The sequence below is a fragment of the Pavona decussata genome, unplaced genomic scaffold, assembly GCF_977016875.1.
Source record: "Pavona decussata unplaced genomic scaffold, jaPavDecu1.1 SCAFFOLD_300, whole genome shotgun sequence".
NCBI classification, from domain to species: Eukaryota; Metazoa; Cnidaria; class Anthozoa; order Scleractinia; family Agariciidae; genus Pavona; species Pavona decussata.
In genome coordinates, this window is record NW_028145697.1 from 5672501 (window position 1) to 5691988 (window position 19488).

General features: G+C 39.9%; 1 protein-coding gene across 1 annotated transcript in view; it reads left to right on the forward strand.

Moving 5' to 3' along the window:
• LOC146454828 (neuronal pentraxin-2-like) overlaps window positions 1–9362 on the forward strand; it is a 16893-nt gene extending 7531 nt beyond the window's left edge. The window contains exons 3-5 of the mRNA XM_085095028.1: window positions 2460–2567; window positions 7069–7306; window positions 8783–9362. Of these exons, the coding sequence (XP_084951154.1) occupies window positions 2460–2567; window positions 7069–7306; window positions 8783–9173 (737 nt within the window). The 3' untranslated portion in view covers window positions 9174–9362. The remainder of the gene's footprint in view (window positions 1–2459; window positions 2568–7068; window positions 7307–8782) is intronic.
• The last annotated feature ends 10126 nt before the right edge of the window (window positions 9363–19488 follow it).

Consider the following 19488-nt stretch of genomic DNA (forward strand, 5'->3'; position numbering starts at 1 on the left):
AAAATAGTTCGCGGGAAAAAATATAGGGAAACGTATGGAAAGTTCAAAACACGACTGGACGCTTTCTGTCACAGCTACATCCCTCCAATTTTTTTCTTAAAATCCTTTTCCTAGAGCCAAAAGTTTCCAATTCATGAATTTTTCAGAAGCGATGTTTTATGAAAATTATTTGACATCGGATTTCCATAAAACACTGTTATTTTAAGCCTGTTTGCCTACCCGTCAAAATGGCGTCGAAAACCGTGATAAGGCCTATTAGCCGAAGCTACAAAAACAAACAAACAAAAAGCGCGTATATCGCATTTAAAACTACATCCGGTCAGCAGTTTTGCTACTCCCATTTCCGGTCTACATATGTTTGGTCGTAAACAGGTCGTAAACAACGATTTTTTCGCTTCTCAACCATGCACTACGGAATGTACGGCTCGATTTAGCCAAAGACGTTATTAAGAATCGTCGCAAACATGCATTTGCTCAGCTGTGATCTTGATGCATCTATTTAACTTCCTGGATGGATTGTATTAATGAATTATTTCGATACTCGACACACGACTGTGTTTTACCTGTTCGACTGTTCTTTATTCGGGTTAATGCATCATCATCTTTGGTCGAAAAGAAGTTGTTCGGCGAGGCTAGGCAGTTAGATTTGTCCTTTCCGCTAGAGTCCGTGCAAGATTTGGTCAAGAAAATGGAGCGAGCGAACTGAGGAGACACCCATCCAATACGACAAAAAGCATCCTGAAGAAATTCCCAAAAGTTGCAAGGAAGGCTTTGTTTTAATTTATATTTCAGCAAATTCGTTGGCCAAAACCTAATCAATCAAATGTAGATAACAGATAAGATGAATGAAAAAACCTCTGAAGCTGATATTCTCTATCTAAAGCCTGTTTGAACCAAATACTGTAGCCCTCAACATTTCCAATTTTGCAATTTTTTGTAACTTGCCTCGGATGTCTTCAACACCCATGGCCAGAATATAATTTTCCCCAAATAGATTTTATGATATTTAGAAACTTCAATATCTATGTAAGCTCTGCTACCAATTTGGTTTTTGTGGAAAAAGTACTTTCGGAGAAATAACGAATATGGTTGTGCTTGTTTTTCCTTCTTGTCAAAATGGCTGACAGGCAACATAGTAATACGACCAAGGTCTTCTTGATTATAGACCCAAAAATACTCTAACAGCAAATTTTATAAACTGAGAGAGTGGGTCTACCATCTGTATGAATTTTATTTGAATTGGTTCACACGTACTCGACAACCAGACTCGTTTATTTTTACTATTTGAGAGTGAATTTTTCGGTCAAAACATAGACCTCAGGCCGACGTGATCAAGTGCGGTTTCCATGGCAACGACGCACCTGCCGATCCAAATATGGCTGTTTTTGTTCATCCCTCCAGGTAACCTACCTCCACACAAAAAATTAAGGGGGGTTAAAAATTTTCATTTCCAACTTTGCTTCACTTTCCTGGAGAATTGCTCTTAATAGCACTAACAGTGTCTAATTATCAAGTGTCTCTCGTAAGCAGTGTATGTTCAGACAGTGATTGATTTATCGGCCACTCGAGGTGGAGGGGAGGGGGGTGTGTACGTGGCACGTGCATTTCTACTACAAGAGATCCGGCAACGTATTCGGAACAGTTTATTCTGCGTCGTGTGGTCCCCTGCATCCAAAAGTTTAATCAATTCAGCACGTATTCTTCAATTAAGTTCACAGTGCAAGAAGTAATAAACGCCGCTTCCCGAAACGGTTCTTTGAAATAAACAGAAAGTAAATAAGGTTAAATGAAATACAACGAAATGAACATAAAAACCGAAAATAATCTACGTAGAGACATTAAACGTACCTTATCGGTGATTTTACAGGATAAAACTTAAAAAACACAGCAAGACGACGAGGGAACTGACTAAAAGGAAAACAACGCCTACTACAGGAAGTGATACAACTATGTAAAAATGCAAAAGGACAAATAGTAAAGCGAAAAGACGTAACAAAAACGAACTAGTGACAACAACTGTCATTTAGTTATTTCAAAGGGCCTTTCAAAATATCTCGAAAACACCAAAGAAGAAGATATGTAGTTCTTTTGTTGTAGGTATGTGAAGGGGTACCATTTTCTTTGGAAAGTATATGATATGAAGGGTTACCTTTTGTGCTAAAAATGCTATAGAAAAGGGTAAGTGTTTGGACCTCGGGGCGGAGCCTTCCGTATAACACTTTGTTGAGAAACTCCCCTGGGAAGGTCACCAACTTCGCCTTGTACCATTTTGGTTGACTTAAATTATTTTCTCGTCTTTGCCCAATTAGTTCACAGGTATTAAAATGAATCATATCGTATCGGTGAGATAAATTAAAGGCCATTAATGAATTTTAGGGGAATACGGAAAGGTTGAAGTTTAAGCTTAACTGTTGACAGGTGCATGGAGACCAACATTTTCCTAAACATTTTGTCTTCAGGGAAACCATGTGATTTTCAACCATGCGAGCATGGGTCATGCACGAACGAACCTTTCAGAGGATTCATTTGTCACTGCGAGCGTGGTTGGAAGGGTTCAAGATGTACGGGTAAGTTGGCCGATTTATCTATTTTAGTTTATTGTACAATGTTCTGACATACGCGAAAGGACGTCAGCTGCTTAAAACAATTAACGTAGATGAATTGAAAAAGTACTCCCTGCATGTTTTCGTTATGTTTAAAAGGTGTCGAGAGCAGCTCGTCCAAAACAATTAAAGAAATGTTTGATCATATCCTTAATATGACCTAAAAACGGGGCTCCATATAATCGTAAAATTCTCGGTGAAATTCAATTTAGTTTAAAAGAATCAGTTCCTAGAATAATGCCATGTGATAGTAAATTAGGAAACAAACTACGGAACTGAATCTTTTCCTTTGTTCATCAGCTTTATTGAGTTAAAGGTGTGAAACTAAAAGAAAGAGTTGTCACGGGACAATATTTTTCGCAAGTTGCATAACTGAGATTTGACTTTACCTTGGTGTGAACATCAATCAATTCAGCCGCTTTCTAGTTCGAGTCCTAAACCTCCCAGGAAAAAGATTTTTGGTAAATCAGAAGTGGCTCAACTTTCTGGGTCACTGTTGCCATGTTTAACGAAAGACCACTTGACATCCATTGACGTAATACATATATCATGACATCTCCCCTCTAACGTTTGTGAGGAGTAATAAACATGGAATCTGAATGTCAACATTGTCCGCTGTTCATTGTCCAAGACCTTATGTTAAAGACCATTACACAGTAAATGTTTTCAGCCGATAATGACAACTCGGCCTAGCAACGTTCTCATGATTAACAGTCCTTAATCAACTAGTAATATGCATAGTCATTTAGTCTGGGTGGTCCTTGGGGTGTTGATGATGTCACTTCCTAGGCTCTAGGTGATGCCTCTGTCACTTCCTGGACTCGTGATGGCGCCTTTGTTAAAATCCGGAGACTTGATGACGTCTTTCCTGTTTCGCTTCGCCTGGAGGGAGTTCCATTTCTGGTCACGATTACTGAACGAGGGGTGTGAGCAACTTTTGTAACTGTAACAGGCTCCCAGCCATTCTTTGTTTTATATCGTACAATGTCACCAGTCTTGACATGAGGTAGTGACTTGGCTCCTCTGTCAAAAGACAGCTTCTTTGTTTTCTGTTGAGCAAGGAGCTGGGGCTTAGCATCTGTTGGAATTATTTCATCAAGTAACTGTGTAGTAGTTGGAAGTTTGGTTTTCAGCCTTCTGTTAAGGAGAACTTGAGCTCAATCCAGTTATGGGAGTTTTTCTACATTCGAGGAAGGCAATGTATGGATCAGTGCCATCTTGATAAGCTTTCTTCAGTACAGATTTGGTTTTTCCAATGGCTTTTTTTACTTGTCCATTAGCTTGTGGTTGCTTGGGATTTGTAGTTGTGTGCTTACATTGTCCCATGATTCTGCAAACTGTTTGAATTTCCGGCTGGAAAACTGAGGACCATTATCTGAAATGACTTCATCGGGTATTCCATAGAGTGGAAAGGTGGGTGAGTGATGACTTCGGAACTCATGGTGCTGTCACGCAGCAAGCCGATCTCTACCCGCTTTGAATAATAATCTACAGCGAGAAGATAGTCCTTGCCTCCAAGGGTAAATAAATCACAGGTGACCTTTTGCCAAGGCCTATCTGGGACATCATGATGGATCAGTGGCTCTTTGAAATTGTTCTTCCTGTGTTTTAGGTATGAACTGCAATTTGCAATCAGATCTGATGTCTGTGCATTCATGTTTGGCCAGTACAGGACGTCGCGGGCTCCTCTCGATTCACAGGTGGCTTTCGTGAATTCTTTTAGGCATTTCAGTTCTCAGATGTTCTGAAAAAACCATCTTGTGATTTTTCAAGAGAATTCCATCAGCGTCATGGATTTCTTCCTTGAAACTCCAGTAGGTTTTGCGCCAGTAGGTACTTTACTGTTGTGGTCAAGCCATCCTTGTTTGGTCAGTTGTACAACTGTCTGGAGAGTTTGATCTGCTGCTGTTGCTTCTTGAAACTCTTTCATTTTTTTTCTCTGAAATTGGCAGCTTATCCGCAAGGAGATGGAGTTCCATTTCAGTTTCAGCATCAGGAATTCCTTGATTGGTGTAAGTGGTCTCCAGGTGTGATCTGGATGGTGCATCAACAATGAACATTTGTTTTCCTGGGAAGTACTTCACCTTTAGGTTGTAGTGCTGCAATCGAAGCAGTAAACGTTGAATTCTGGGTGCTGCTTTAGCAATTGATTTGGCGAAGATTGCTTCTAGTGGCTTGTGGTCAGATCCTACCTCTATTTCTTTGCCCTATAGGTACTGGTGAAAGCGTTCACATCCAAATACTATTGCCAGTGTTTCTTTCTCGATTTGCGCATCGCTTTCTGGCAAGAAGTCAGGGATTTAGATGTATACAATACAGGGTGATTATCCTGAGTTAGTACAGCTCCAAGGCCTAATTGGGATGCATCTACTGAGAGCTGGCAGTACTGGTTTTTAAGTAAGGACCTTATTAATTTCATCAAGACCTTTTTCTCGCTGCTCCTCCCAGTGCCTCTGCACGTCTTGCTTAAGGACTCTAAGCAGCTCAGTTAAGGTGTTCATATTCGGGATGAACTTGCTTAAGTAGGTTAGCATGCCCAGCAGGCGCTCTACATCCTTCTTGTTTCGCGGCGATGGCAAGTTGAGGATTGCCTCAATCTTTGGTGATCTTGTCACCAATGTACACAACTTCGGGAATCTTGCTTTTGCACTGCTGTTTCTTTAGCTTAACACCTTTCCCTCGGGCTCTCTGAAGAACATTCCTGAGTGCTCTGTCATGGCTCTCTTCATCTTTGCCCCATACAAGAAGGTCATCATAGATAACTTCTACTCCATCAATCCCTTCAAAGATAAACTGCATTTTCTTCTGGAATACTTCTTTTGAGGAATTCAGGCCAAATGGTAGACGATTAAACTTGAAACGTCCAAATGGTAATCTGAACGTTGTGAGAAGAGAACTAGGGTGGTTTAGCGTTACGTGCCAGAAGCCATCCTTGGAAGATAATTTGCTGAAAACCTTTGCGCCAGTTAACTTGCTGGCTATTTCAGTGGATGTTGGAAGTGGGAAATGCTTTCTTTTAAGCTGTCTGTTCGGTTCTTTTGGGTCAAGACAGATTCTCAGATTTCCATCTGGCTTTTCCACTATCACATTCAATTCTAAGAGTTAACCTATTCTGTTGGCTGATCTACTTTCTCTATGGCACCTAACTGTTCCATTCTCTCTAGAGCTTGCTTTAGCTTGGGAAGAAGGGTGAATGGAACCTTTATAATCGACGTTGTTAAAAGAGTTGCAACCGACGTTTCGGCAATGCTGCCTTCTTCAGGGAACTTTTTAACGGTATAGTTTTATACCTTGAAGAAGCCAGCATTGCCGAAACGTCGGTTGAAACTCTTTTAACGTATAACGATGGCGATTAATAATAATCTTTAAATTCTCATTAATAATTAACTACGCTGTTCAGTATCTCAATCTTTATTACTCACGTGTGAATTACAGGCTTTTAAACCTCTGGGTTCTTTTCAACATGATGTTCCCCTTCAATAAAACAGGTCATTAAATTCATTACGGATTGAACTCTCAGCATTGACATCAGCTGTGTCAACAGTTCTGACGAACTCAATTAAGCTCTACACATATCAATGGCTTTCTGAAGACTTAAATAGGTTTCTTGCAATAACTTTTCCCTCAAGGTGTTGCAGGACAGTCCACAGAAGATTCTGTCGCGAATTAAGCTCTCACACAGCTCGCCAAATTCGCAGGCGCTCGCTTTGGTACGCAACTCAGTTACATACTGATCGATGCTCTCGGTCGGTTCCTGAACACAAGTGAAGAATTTGTGGCCTTTAAATGTGATTTTCCTCCATGGATTACAATAGTCCTAAAATTTCTGGAATAGGACGTCGAGCTTTTGCTCGAAAGACCACGTGACAACAAATGACGTAATACATATATCATGATAATTTAGGATGAGTGGATGGAGTTCAATTTCGCTGATACTGAATGAGTGAAAAAGGGGGTCAAATCCAAGGCAAACCGGATTTTGTTGGCGTTATCAAGGAGTTGGAGTTAACCGAGTTTGATGTCATAGTTTGTTTTAAGAAATTAAACTGTATTTTGACCAATCTATTTTACGCATTTTGTATCCCTAGTTTTTGTATTTTCAGCTTCGTTTTTGTCATTTATTTACTAAACATGATTTTAACTCTAAAAAGTTTAGGAAAGGTAATTCAAACGAATGGTTTGAACTACTTGAAGGTTTCTATGGCATGAGCTTAATAGTCAGTCAAGATTGTTTTGTTATCCACTTAGTCAAAATATAGCTTCATTGTATCCATATTTTTTCTTTCATCGCTACCCTCCGTTTGATATCCTGCAGTCAAAACTGATTGCGCTCAGCCAAAGCACCTTATGAAAGTGAGTTGATAAAACCAAACGTTCATTGGTGAGAAAATTATCAAGCCGTACTAGCATGAAGAAAAATTAAATTTTCCAACTGATTTTCTAGCGAAAACTCTTTACCTTGCAGTGCCGGACAGTTCGAATTTCCAGCTTTCTTATCCGAGCAAAACCGTCGACGATTACGCCAGCTACCAGCTGTCAAGTTCAGCTGCAAATCTGAACGCCTTTACTCTTTGCCTGTGGATAAAAGTTGGAGACCAATCTGATGATGGGACAATGTTTAGTTACTCACTGCCAGATGAAGACAATGAACTCTTGCTGACCGATTACTCACGGTTCAAGATATTGATTGGTGGCCGCAAAGTGTAAGTGCTGAGCAATAGTTCTTAGTCCTATTAGCAGCACTCGGATTTTTTTTCCGAGTATGCCTATGTCACTTACTGAATAATACATCATTCTTATTTATTCACCAGGCTTAAAATATGCCGTCAGATTTATTCCATTGCGCATATGCCACACGACATTGCAAACTTAGCAGTATGCAGTTTGTCCCATGAACCTAGTTTATAGGCCTTAGCTCCCACGAGTCTCCTGAAGCTCAGTGGTAGAGCATCCGAACTAGTAATCGGAAGGTCTTAGGTTCGATGCCTATTAGGAGCACTCGGATTTTTTTTCCGAGTATGCCTGTGTCACTTACTGAATAATACACCATTCTCAAAGTACAGAGGATTGAATCAAAGCATAGTCAGCTAAAGCCTCCTTTTTACTCAAACGCCAGGTTTCTAAGCATGCAAATGTAAAATGGTTGTTACTAAAATGGATACTCCAAAACAAGGTTGGACACCTCATGATTTTTACACAACATAAATTTTACTTCAAATGGAAAGAGAAGTTTAAAAAGTCAAAGATTACGCCAGTTATTGAAGTCTAACAACAATGGCAATACTTCATTATAAAGGGCCTGTTGCTTATTTTACCATCAGTGATTGTAAAAAAAGGCGGTGTTTACTTTCGAATATTATTCCATCTCGATTAAGGTGTTCTAGTATACAGGTGTTAATAAATTGTTTAGCAAAACAGTTAGTTCTAGGTGCCCGACATTAGCATAGTGCAGGATTAGCCAAGAAAGAACGTGTTTTGAAACTTGTTGTCGAGCTAGGTACGGTTGCCCTGGCAATGCGGCAAGCTATTAATCGTCCACAAATAAAAGGTTTCCTTAATTTTTACTAAATGCACTCCTTAGATTTTTTCAATTTTTTGTCTCCAGAAAAACTCACAACATTTTCAAATGGTGACGCTGCTTCCATGTAATTTTGACTGAAAGATCCCTTGTAAATGTTGGTTTTACACTTTAATGTTTTGTGAAGATAACCTCTGTCAGATCTGGATTTTTGTTTGTAGGCGAGTTACGCTTTTAGAGAACTACTGTCTTGTCAATTTTCACGAAATTCTAAAGAGCGGCTCCTAAGAAAACAACTCATTTCCGCTAAACAACCAGTCACATTTTTTGGTCAAATGCACACGCGTGGTTTTTAATTGGGTTTTCGCCGCAAATATGAAAAGCTTGCAAAAAGGTTTAGATCTTCGTCAATGTGCTTTCTATGCTCGGTGATAACAAAAGGGCTGCACCATCGAGAAACTGAGTTATTTCAGGAGCCCATGATCCTCCTGGTTATTTTCAGAACAAAACATAAATTTTGTGATCCATTTGATATAAAATTCAGGGATTGCTTTATCGATGCCATATTTGATTACCACAACCCCTTAATAGTATTATTACCTGAACCTGTAAAGCGCGCGCAAACTGTGTTCAGATACCTTAACTGTAAAGTTTTTTATAGGACAATAGACGAAGCTGCCAATGATGGTCAATGGCATCACATTTGTGCTACATGGGAAAACAGCGCTGGCTCGTGGAACTTCTACATTGACGGAGAACTTAAAGACAGCGGTACTGATTTCCAGACAGGTCACGTGATCAACAGCGGAGGAATTGTTATCCTTGGTCAGGATCAAGATGATTATGGCGATTCATTTGATCTGGACCAGAGCTTCTTTGGCGAGATGTATGCTGTCAACTTATGGAGCAGTGTTCTATCCGCCGACGAAATTTTGAGCATGTCGGGAAGCTGCTTTCGTGAAGGGGGTGACTACCTAAAATGGAGCGATTTTAAGAAGGCTGAGTTGCATGGAGATGTCAGTATTACCTCTCCGACCACGTGCTCACCTTAAAATGGGCATGCGCCATTTAATATGTGACTTGCTAGCAAGCAGTTGAACTTTAGACTCAATGATGTAGAATGGGCTCTCAGTTTTAGCGTGTAGATGAAATGTAAGTTCTGATCTTGGGGTCTATAGAGAAAAAAATGCCAACGTGTCACTGAATATGGGAAGTTAAAAATAAAAGTAGCATGCAAGTCACTCCATGAAAATGTCTTTTTCATAACGTTCTTGACAAGAACTGCCTCTTGATAGTTCGTTATTTTTAGAACTTTGAAGATTTGTCCAACGTTAACGATAAGAATTCCTTCTCACTTGTTGGTGAGGGAGCCAACATCAAATGATAACCAATGATAAGCCAAGGACAGCGCAACAGGGGGGGGGGGGGAACTAGGGGTGCTTTAGGCCCCCTCTTTTTGCGAGGACGACATTTTATTTTGTTTTAGTATGAAGTACGTATAAAGAATAAAAGAAAAAGTAGATGCTCCCAAGAAAACGACGCACCCATCAAGTTATGAAGTGGGCACTAGTAAGCCACAAAATCTGAGCACAGCTCGTGACTACTACCGAGGACTATACTTTGAAGCATTAGATTGCTTAAAGGGACACAGTCACCCTACGTCCACCGTAACCCGAAATCAAAAGTACGCGTCGAATACATCTAGAAATCCGCTTCAATCTTCCGAGTGTTTTATTGGATTTTTAATTTTTTACTGGAAACCTGTTTCTGAGTATGCTTTTGCTCATCCTATGGTATTATTTTATCATATTTGGTTAAAAACAGTATGGATCGCGTCTCCAACGGAACATGAAAAGAAGAGGTAGGAAACGTGAAGGCGCCGGGCGGAAGAAATCGCCTGCGTTGACCAATATAACGAGAGAAATCAATCAAAAACATTGGAGAACAAATCTCGATTATATATTTTTGGAAAATCGCATTTTCTCAACCTGGCGAAAGCTTCGTCCGGAGGGAATCTTCGGAAACGATTCGAACTTCGCGTCATAGCTGCTTGGTTTGCAGTCAGACGAAGACAAGCTTCGGTACACATTCGATTATCTCCTTAACAAGGAAAACCCCTATTAGAACCTTGTTTTCTACGGGTCGAGCAAGCGTTCTTGAAGTGACATGGGTTTAGTTCCTAAATTTAGATAACGGAGAAGTTGTAGAAACGAAATTATAATAAACGCAAAATATATGATTGAAAGCAGAAATAAAGCTTACCGGTAGTTTCGCTACAAAGTCGTTTCGCTACACTGCAGTTCAGGCGATTCGCGAATATTTGAACTCAACTTGCTTCTTACGCAAACACTGTTAAACGTAGAAACAGCTAAGATAATTTTTCACACGACCGGATACCGAAATAAACAATTTTAAAAATGATTCTTCGACTTCAGAGGTATTCATTGACGTTTGGCTTTCCCTGGACAAGTCCATTGATCAGTAAATTCTCCATGGTATCAAGAAAATGAGCGTTCTAATATGACATTAGGTCTATAATCACTATAATAATTTTGAGTGGCAAACACTTCGACTCGACAAGGTTTGTTCAGGGACCGTTCATTTTTTATGAGCATGGGGGGCTGGTGGGATTTGGTTAATTGCCACTACGAAACTGTATGACCCCCCTAGCGTGCAATTTTTTTCCACATGCCCCCCCCCAAGCAGAAACTATTTTTTTCTGATGACCCCCCCCCTTCCCGCCCAACCAGAAACAAATCATACTCCTAACTTTAACAAAACGCTTATGTACTGTTTATATCAAAGATAAACGTAATTGTTACTGTGATTTCTTTACAGTACTATTAACAAGTTACCGTTCTCTGCTTAGGTAAAGATTTCTCTTGTTTAAAAAAACGTTTTATAGATAGCAACACGTTTACGACAACGACAAACCCTAAATTTCCATTTAGATTCTCAAAGAAACTATAAAAATTAATCAAGCAAATGGTTAACGTGAAAGTACTCCCCTTCGAGTAGAAACAATTAATACACGTACAGATCTGACTAACAAAATACGGATCGAAGCATACCAATCAACGATTACGAGTCATATTAAACAGAAAAAAACAGCGGACGCACAGATATCAGGCGAGTAGGTAAGGGTTAGATAGGGGTGTTCGTTGAGCCCTAAATCTCGCTGAGCGCCGGAGGCGCTGTTACTAGGGGCGTCCGGAGCATGCTCCCCCGGAAATTTTTGAAAATCTAAGTTCCCAGAAACCTCATTTCCTGCATTTTGAGACCCATTTTAGGCAAATCACAAATTTGTTTTACAGCAGCTTTTTGAGCTATATACATCATTTCTACGGCATGATTGTTTCAACTTAAACAAGAAAGTTCAATGTACATTCCGCGCCCTGTCGAGTTCTGATAGCTATTCGATCTACTGATAGTCATACACCAAGCTGGTAAACTGCATCATTCTCGGGTGTAGGCCTTCGAACAAATTGACTATCTCGTCAAGATTGATAGGCATATCATATTTGATATGCATTAGAACCAGGGCAGACATTCTACTCTCTCGCATGGTACACCTCATGCTGTTGTTCAACCTCCTCATTAAGTGCTTTTTCTTCCGCCATTACTGATCTGTAAAGGGGGTTTGTTCGAACCCCTCGAACCCCCCCCCCCCTCCTACGCGCCGGGATATTAAAGTACTGACAGTGACAGTTACAAGCTTTTCTGAAGATGGCCTACGGCTCAGATTTACCGTCAACTGAAGTCACCAACAACAGTTCTATTATTAAAACTAATCTGGATGTTCACACTAGGCATACTACTGAGTCTACTGATACTCCTGGGTTCAAATAATTTACTAATCAACAGTCTTTAAAAAAGTGAGTACTATCAAACAGAACATTAAACTATCTATTGATATAGTTCTGAGCACAACCACTTTGTAGAAAACTACTCCCCCACGGATGATTCAATAGTGAGACTGTTACGTTTTTATATTAATTTCAACTTGTAGAAACATAGCTGTCTACTTCAGTTCATATTCATTATTGCTTTTCCAATAGATATGCTTCATTTCCTGAGTTGTTGTTAATATAAAATGCAGATTTCGACCTCAGTATGTAAAACAAATTAAAAGTGATTAGGAAAATCGCATTAAATAAAATTGAAATAATATTCAATTTCTTCATCTGTTTCTGTGTTGAGCCACTTTCAATTTTCCCCTACTAGCCAATTATTGCTGGTGACCCCGCCCTCTTTCACTCAATTTTTTTTGGTAGCCCCCATCTTTAGTGCCATTTTTTTTCTCGTGCCCCCCCCCCCCCCTAAATCCTACCAACCACCCCATGCTCATAAAAAATGAACGGTCCCTTAGATTTTTCAAAGAATGCGCTTCTCAGCGCGAGACTTGCGGATGAAGTGTGATATGCAAATCAGCTAAGAAATGGTATCTAATGCGCATGTGCACCAGGTGACTGTGTCCCCTTAACATCTGCTATAAAAGAGCGTTTCAACTAGCCAGCATTTCTTGTTTACAAGAAGCGCGACGAAGGGCGAGTGATGCGCGCCGCGAAATCTTGGAATGTATACGAACGATATTTAAGAGCAGCAATCCAGAAATTTCGCCTGGATGTGTGCAAAATGAGAAAAAAACAATCGAAAATTACCACTTCGCCAGGGCATAGGTCTAGATAAAGTATTTCTAGAAAAAATACTTTGAGTTGGCTTAGATTTTTATTTTGGGCGAACGGCGACAAAGTCGGTTTGGCCGCTCTCACATCGCTTTTCACTGCGTCAACACCATACGTTACTTGAAAGTCTCGTAAATATAAACATAACAGTAAATCCGATCAGTAAACATCTTTAACAAAATAATGCATATTTAGGAACCGTCTGAAGTGTTATTTGTTCAATTCCATAGCGAACTAAATATTTTTTGGATTCTTAATTTTTTTCAATATTTCGCCGACTTTGACGGAACAAAAAACATGGCAACATTGGGAGGGTAAAATCGTACCTTGGTGCGTGACGTGGTTTCATATCAAGTACACCGAGCGAAAGAGCAAGGCTTCTTGTCCAAATAACTACAATAAAATTTTTGGGCTAGTTAAAACATAACATTTTAGAGCGCCAAACAAAAGTGACCCAACGGTCAAATTACGCAGTTCCATGTCACGCATTTTATTCTCGGTTTTCACTGTCACGCCATTGAAAAAAAACACCGAAACCATTCCATGAATGAAGTCAAGAAATTGACATGGTATAGAGGATAAATAAATAAGGCATCTGTCCAAGTGTCAGGTCTGTGCAACATTCTGTAATCGAGTTAATTGACAAAATGTTCCACATAAATTTTTAGAGCTTAGTATGGAGACGCCATGTTTGTGTCCCTCTGAGGGGCACAAACATGGCGGCCGGAAATAAGGAAAAACATGTGGAGTTCACTTTTGCCAGAAAAGATGCTTGTTTGCCGTTGTGAATTTTCGAATGTTTAGATTAATATTTCTCCTCTAACTTAAATTGTTTAGAATGCTGAAAATCACCCGAAGAGTCATTTTTAAGAGACGGAAAAGCTCTGTCACGGCCGTCCTCCTGATGTCACGCACGATGGAAACTCGGAAATTGAAACTGTTCTATTTTCAAAAGGAAGCACGACATCGAGCTAAGAAATTGTGAACAGACATATTTTTAGGTAATCTTTCCTTGAATGAATGTAAAAATTTTGTAGGCCTCCCAGTTTTGAATTCTAGAATTTGGTGACGTCACGTGAAAACCAAGAATAAGCGTAAACTCAACAAAGTGCTCTTAAAAGAAATAGTGGGCCAACGTTTCGCCAAAAATCTTTACTGTTGCGAAGATATTGCTAGTTTTCCACATTATTTTTGTTTCTTTTAACTTCTTGGCTTGTGTGAAATTTTTGAAGTTCAAGCGGTTAATTTTTGTTGCGAGCCAAATCACCGTGGTTGCTAACAGTTCATGTAAGCCGTAAAGGACATTGATTTTCTATCATTTCTGAATCAACATAAACAGCATAAAGGAAAGTTTTTTCTGGTGATAAGGTTCGGAGAAATAAATATATGTGTAAATTAAAAATACCTGGGAACTGAAGACAAACGGCTTTCAGTTTTGAGCCGGAGCGTCATCGGACGCACTGGAATGCGTTGCACAACTGACAGACAAAGGATTGTGAAGGTGGGGTAGGAGAATAGTTTGCACGAACAGGAATTGTCAGGGGTTACGCCCACTTTGAAATATTGATATGGAATGTTCCATAATAGGGAAGGGATCATTTAAAACTAGGAATACGGTTACAGTTAAAGTATTAAAAGTGGTGACTCGCCGTGTTTGTGAACAAAAGGCCAAGATAACAAATATAGTAACCAATAAATAAATAGAGTAGCGGACTACTTTTGTTTTGGTCAAGTTTTATACTGGAAACAAACCGGATGTCAACAGATCAAAGGGAAAAAGGGATATCCTGTTTTTTATTCTTTCATCTTTTATTATTATTATTATTATTATTATTATTATTATTATTATTATTTTATTATTATTATTATTATTATTGAACTTTCCATATCAATATTTCAAAGTGGGCGTAACCCCTGACAATCCCTGTTCGTGCAAACTATTCCCCTACCCCACCCTCACAATCCTTTGTCTGTCTGTTGTGTAACGCATTCCATTGCATCCGATCGATGACGCTACGGCTCAAGACTGGAAGCCGTTTGTCTTCAGTTCCCAGGTATTTTTCTTTTACACATATATTTATTTCTCCGAACGTTATCACAAGAAAAAACTTTCCTTTATGCTGTATATGTTGATTCAGAAATAATAGAAAATCAATGTCCTTTACGGCTTACATGAACCGTTAGCAACCACGGTGATTTGGCTCGCAACAAAAATTAACCGCTTGAACTTCAAAAATTTCACACAAACTAAGAAGTTAAAAAGAAAAATAATGTTGAAAACTAGCAATATCTCCGCAACAGTAAAGATTTTTGGCGAAACGTTGGCCCTCTATTTCTTTTAAGAGCACTTTGTTGAGTTTACGCTTATAAATGCGTGACAAGGAACTGCGTGATTTGCCAGTTGGCAGGGGTACCCAACGACTCGTTCATAGAAAATTAATTGTACGATACACTTAACACCAGCTGAGTGTCCCCACGTCAATCTTAGTTAATATTTAACGTTCCTGGGAAAAAAATACCCGCTCTTCACTGCCAGCGAGCAAGACTATTAAGAATTTAAAATCCCAGCCAGCCTTACCTAGGGGTATAGAATGGTCCTTGAAAAAATACTGGGTCTCGGCAATTTTCGGCGGGTCTCGAGATCTCGGCGTCTCAAACTGGAGTCTCGGAATCTCGAGCTCGAAAAACTAAAACGGGTCTCGGAATCTCGCATTTTGAAATTTCAATCTCGGAGTCTCGCAAACCAAGCGAAAATTAAGTCTGAATTAACCGTCCTGAACTGACAACAAACAATAATCTTGAAAAACGGCTCAACATCGCAATCGCTTCTGTAGCTTCTGTGAATCATGTAAGCTTGGATAAATTCTGCTCGTAAATTGCCGCACCAGCTTTTCGGCAGTGTTAGTAAAAAACACGTTTTGCATCGCGACGTCTCGGGCTCGGATTTAGAAAAAGTAGTTGAGTCTCGGTCTCGGATTTTAAATGAAGGTCTCGGCGTCTCGGCGGGTCTCAGATTTTACCATTCTATACCCCTCATTGACTTTTCGATCATATCAAAATTTATAAAAAGGCGTACAACCTCGACGGAGATTAACGCTAGGGTCTGTTATGGAAAAAGCTTACCTTCAATAATACCAATATTCCTGGAGGCTCCTTTCCACAAAAATTGCCAAGCAGTTCTGTCCCGTAAATCATATTTTTTCTCCTAATTTCTCGCGCCAATTTTGTTTGTGATCTCGTCCCAGGGTCCTCTCTTTGCGGATTGTCACGTGACTACAGCGGACGCAAAACTCCCGAGGACTTTTCGGGCCCGAAAACATTTCGGGGCGCTTTTCGGGTCTCGTTTTGGAATAACTTTTTACTAGATAATACTAACCAAGAGACCACCTCATAGTCTCTTGTAGTAACGCAATACAACCATATAACTGAAAAAAAGCATTCCCGAAAACGCATTTCGGGAGCTTTCTAACATACGCAAATTATCGGGGAAAAATGACGCGACTTTTCTCGGGTCCGAAATGTTCGCGTGCCTTGAGAAACACCAGAAATCGTTTTCGGGAGCTTTACGGGGAGCTTTTCGGGCCCGAAAAGTTTTCGGGAGTTTTGAGAAACGCACGCTAGGTCCCAGTTGTTTACAGCCTGAATCCTGGGTTATTAAACGTCAACTTTGATTCGATTTTAAAATTTTTTTTGCTAATCAGAAAGGACTCTCTAAGTCCTCTAAACAAATTTTGTTCCTTGCTTTTGACGTAGAATTTAGCTTAAAATAAGCTTTTGAAAACAGACATTTTAAACGAGCGAGATGAAAACATCAGATAACTTTTAATCGGGGATCAGCGTTAATCGGCTTTCGAACAACCGTCTCCAGAGGGCGATGGGATGATCAGGGCCAAGGTGTGGCTAATTTTGAAGAAACTGGGGCTGAATCAATCAGTAACCCTGAAAAATGGAAAATTAGGTTTTATAAAACTATGGAAGCAAGGATCGTAGCCTTAGCTTAGAGGCAAAAGTACAATCTTCTGCAATGGGTAACTGTGTAAATAAGGACCAAAGATCCGTACCGGATCGTGACAGTGTACGTAAAGTTAGAGACGTATAACTCTCGAACCCCTTGGTATAATAGGAGATATGAGACATGAGCAGATATTTCCCCGTCTTTCATCCTCCAATGTTACGTTGCTTTCTCAAATTTTTTATTGTTACGTTTTTTTATTTCCGTTTTCTACGTGAACGTTAACTATTTTGCCACAGCCTGTCTAACAAGTGTTTCCGCTTGAGGAATTGGTGCGTTTTTCGCTTTTTGACCGCACGGATACTGGGACGAGAGAGAGAGAGACTGTGGCTCGCCCGCGCTCGCCTTTCACTTGCCTCCGCTCGCCTGAAAGCACAATCGTTGTTGCCGCTATTGTTCCCGCCATTGTTCCTAAAGGCCATATAGGGTCAATTTTAGGTTGTATAAGAAAGCCTATTGTTATCAAAGTTGATCCGCTTTTCTTGATACGCTATCCGGTAAGGATTTTGTGCCTCTTTCCCTCTCCCCTTTCCCCAGTCCTCCCTTTCTTCTCCGACTTTTTATTGCTCTCCTTTGCCCTCCCTGATTACGCCCCATCCACAAAGTACAAGCAGTCGTTCTCATATATATAAACTAAGTATAAAGAGTGTGTATAGGCTCATCCCGCCGCGCGAACAAAAGGAGATCAGTTTATGCGACAGCTATTGAAAATTCCTCCCTGGGGGTATATCCATAAAACCTTTTGTTATTCTCACTCGGATCACAAGTCTGCATTTTTAAGCCTTATGATTCTCCGTAATTGCTTTCCTGTAAAGAAAGATGAAATATACTCGAATGATTTCTTTGACGAAACTAAAGTAGTTCATGTCACCGAAGACTTTCACTTCAGTACAGTGTCTCAACAATTAGCTACCAAGATCAGGAATTTTCGGAGCTGGAAATTTGGCCGTCTCTCTGAGCTATCAATAATATTTGTTTCCGATTGAGTGAACACGGTAGTATATGAACAATAAATCAATGCCTTTAAAAGGCTTAAGCAAAATATTTAAATTCGTCGCTGGACATCGCGGTGATTAGACAAAACTGACTCAGTCTTTCTTTCGGATCTGTCATCTCTGAGCTGAGTTCCAAATTCTACTGGAATATCAGGTAAGATTTCACTAACACATCATCCGAGCGCTTTGGGACACGATCTCTAACCATCTCTTGCATGGAGAGCACATTTTCACTCAGTCCACTCCAATAGCTACAAACTGAATGCCTCCATGTTTAACCACAGTAAAGGTCATGCTTTTTCTGCAAGTACCAGGAAAGAACAAAATCCTTAATAAGTAAGTTTAAGTTGGTTCACATCGGTACCAACCTTCAAAGCCGAATACATCGAATTCGCGCCTCCATCAATGCAGCGGCAGGACATAACGCCTGCTTTCTTTGTCCTCTATGAGGAGAACCTTTTCAAGCACATAACGCGCCCTCCCCAAAACCTCCTGCATTGCAAATGTACTATCACTGCGTGGAAAATGATTTGCGCAAAATATATTTCAGCATACGCGCCATAAGCAAAAATGACAAAACAATAGTCACAATTTGCTATCTTCAGAATTGGCACTGACGAAAACGCCACTAAGTAGGGAGGTGTTTCATGCCTAAGTAATTGGACATACATAAGTCTCGATAAGTTGTTTTTACACATATCTCGCAAGTACAGTAAAACTGTGTTTATCCATTCATTCTCCGAAAAAATTTTAGTTCTATTTCTTTCTCGAGTTCTGTTATAGATACAGTTGAACCTCTCCACAACGGCCACCTTGGGGACAGAAGAAAGTGGCCGTTGTGGAGAGGTGGCCGTTATGGGGAGGTAGGGGTGTCATATGACACCTTTTTTTCAGGAATTACAACATGTTTATTGTGCCAAGTTCATGCTTACTGTAGCCTATAATGGCAATCCAATCTTAAATAATAGATATATAGATAAAATACACAATAAAACGTAAAAAATATTTTGAATCAAAATGTTAACAAGACGAAACGAACAAGGTTCGCAACATTCGCCATATTATTGTAGACAATTTATGCTTACTGCAGCATTTAAATGGAACACAATCAAAATACGTATATCGTTAAAATGGACACAGAAACGTAATGTTCCGAAGATAAATGTCGATTACTGCAACAGTTTATAAAAAGGTGTTTTTTACAAAAAAGAACTGTACTGGCCGTTGTCGAGAGGTTATTTTGGCAGTTGGGGACGCACTTTAGTGGCCGTTGCCGTTGTAGAGAGGTGGCCGTTGTAGAGAGGTTTAAACAAGAGCTTATGTATGGACTGTCCGCCGGGACAAAAAAATGTGGCTGTTGTAGAGAGGTGGCCGTTAGTGGAGGTTCGACTGTATCCGGATTAAGTGGTAACATGATGTCGTGCCGTCCAATTCGGTCTTCAAGCCTGTTCAAGGCTAGATTGAAATCTGCATTGCCATGGATAAAATGATAGAGCATGTATGTAATTTATTTGGTTGGGAAGACTGTTTTATAAAATGCCAGCTCATAAGGTCGAACAGCGGAAGCCTGAAAAGATCGGGGCTTTAAGTCGTGCAAGAACAGTGACTATTGGTAAGATTTAAATTTCCCTAACCTTTTAACTTTGTTCTAAAAAAGTACAAAGACATAAACTAC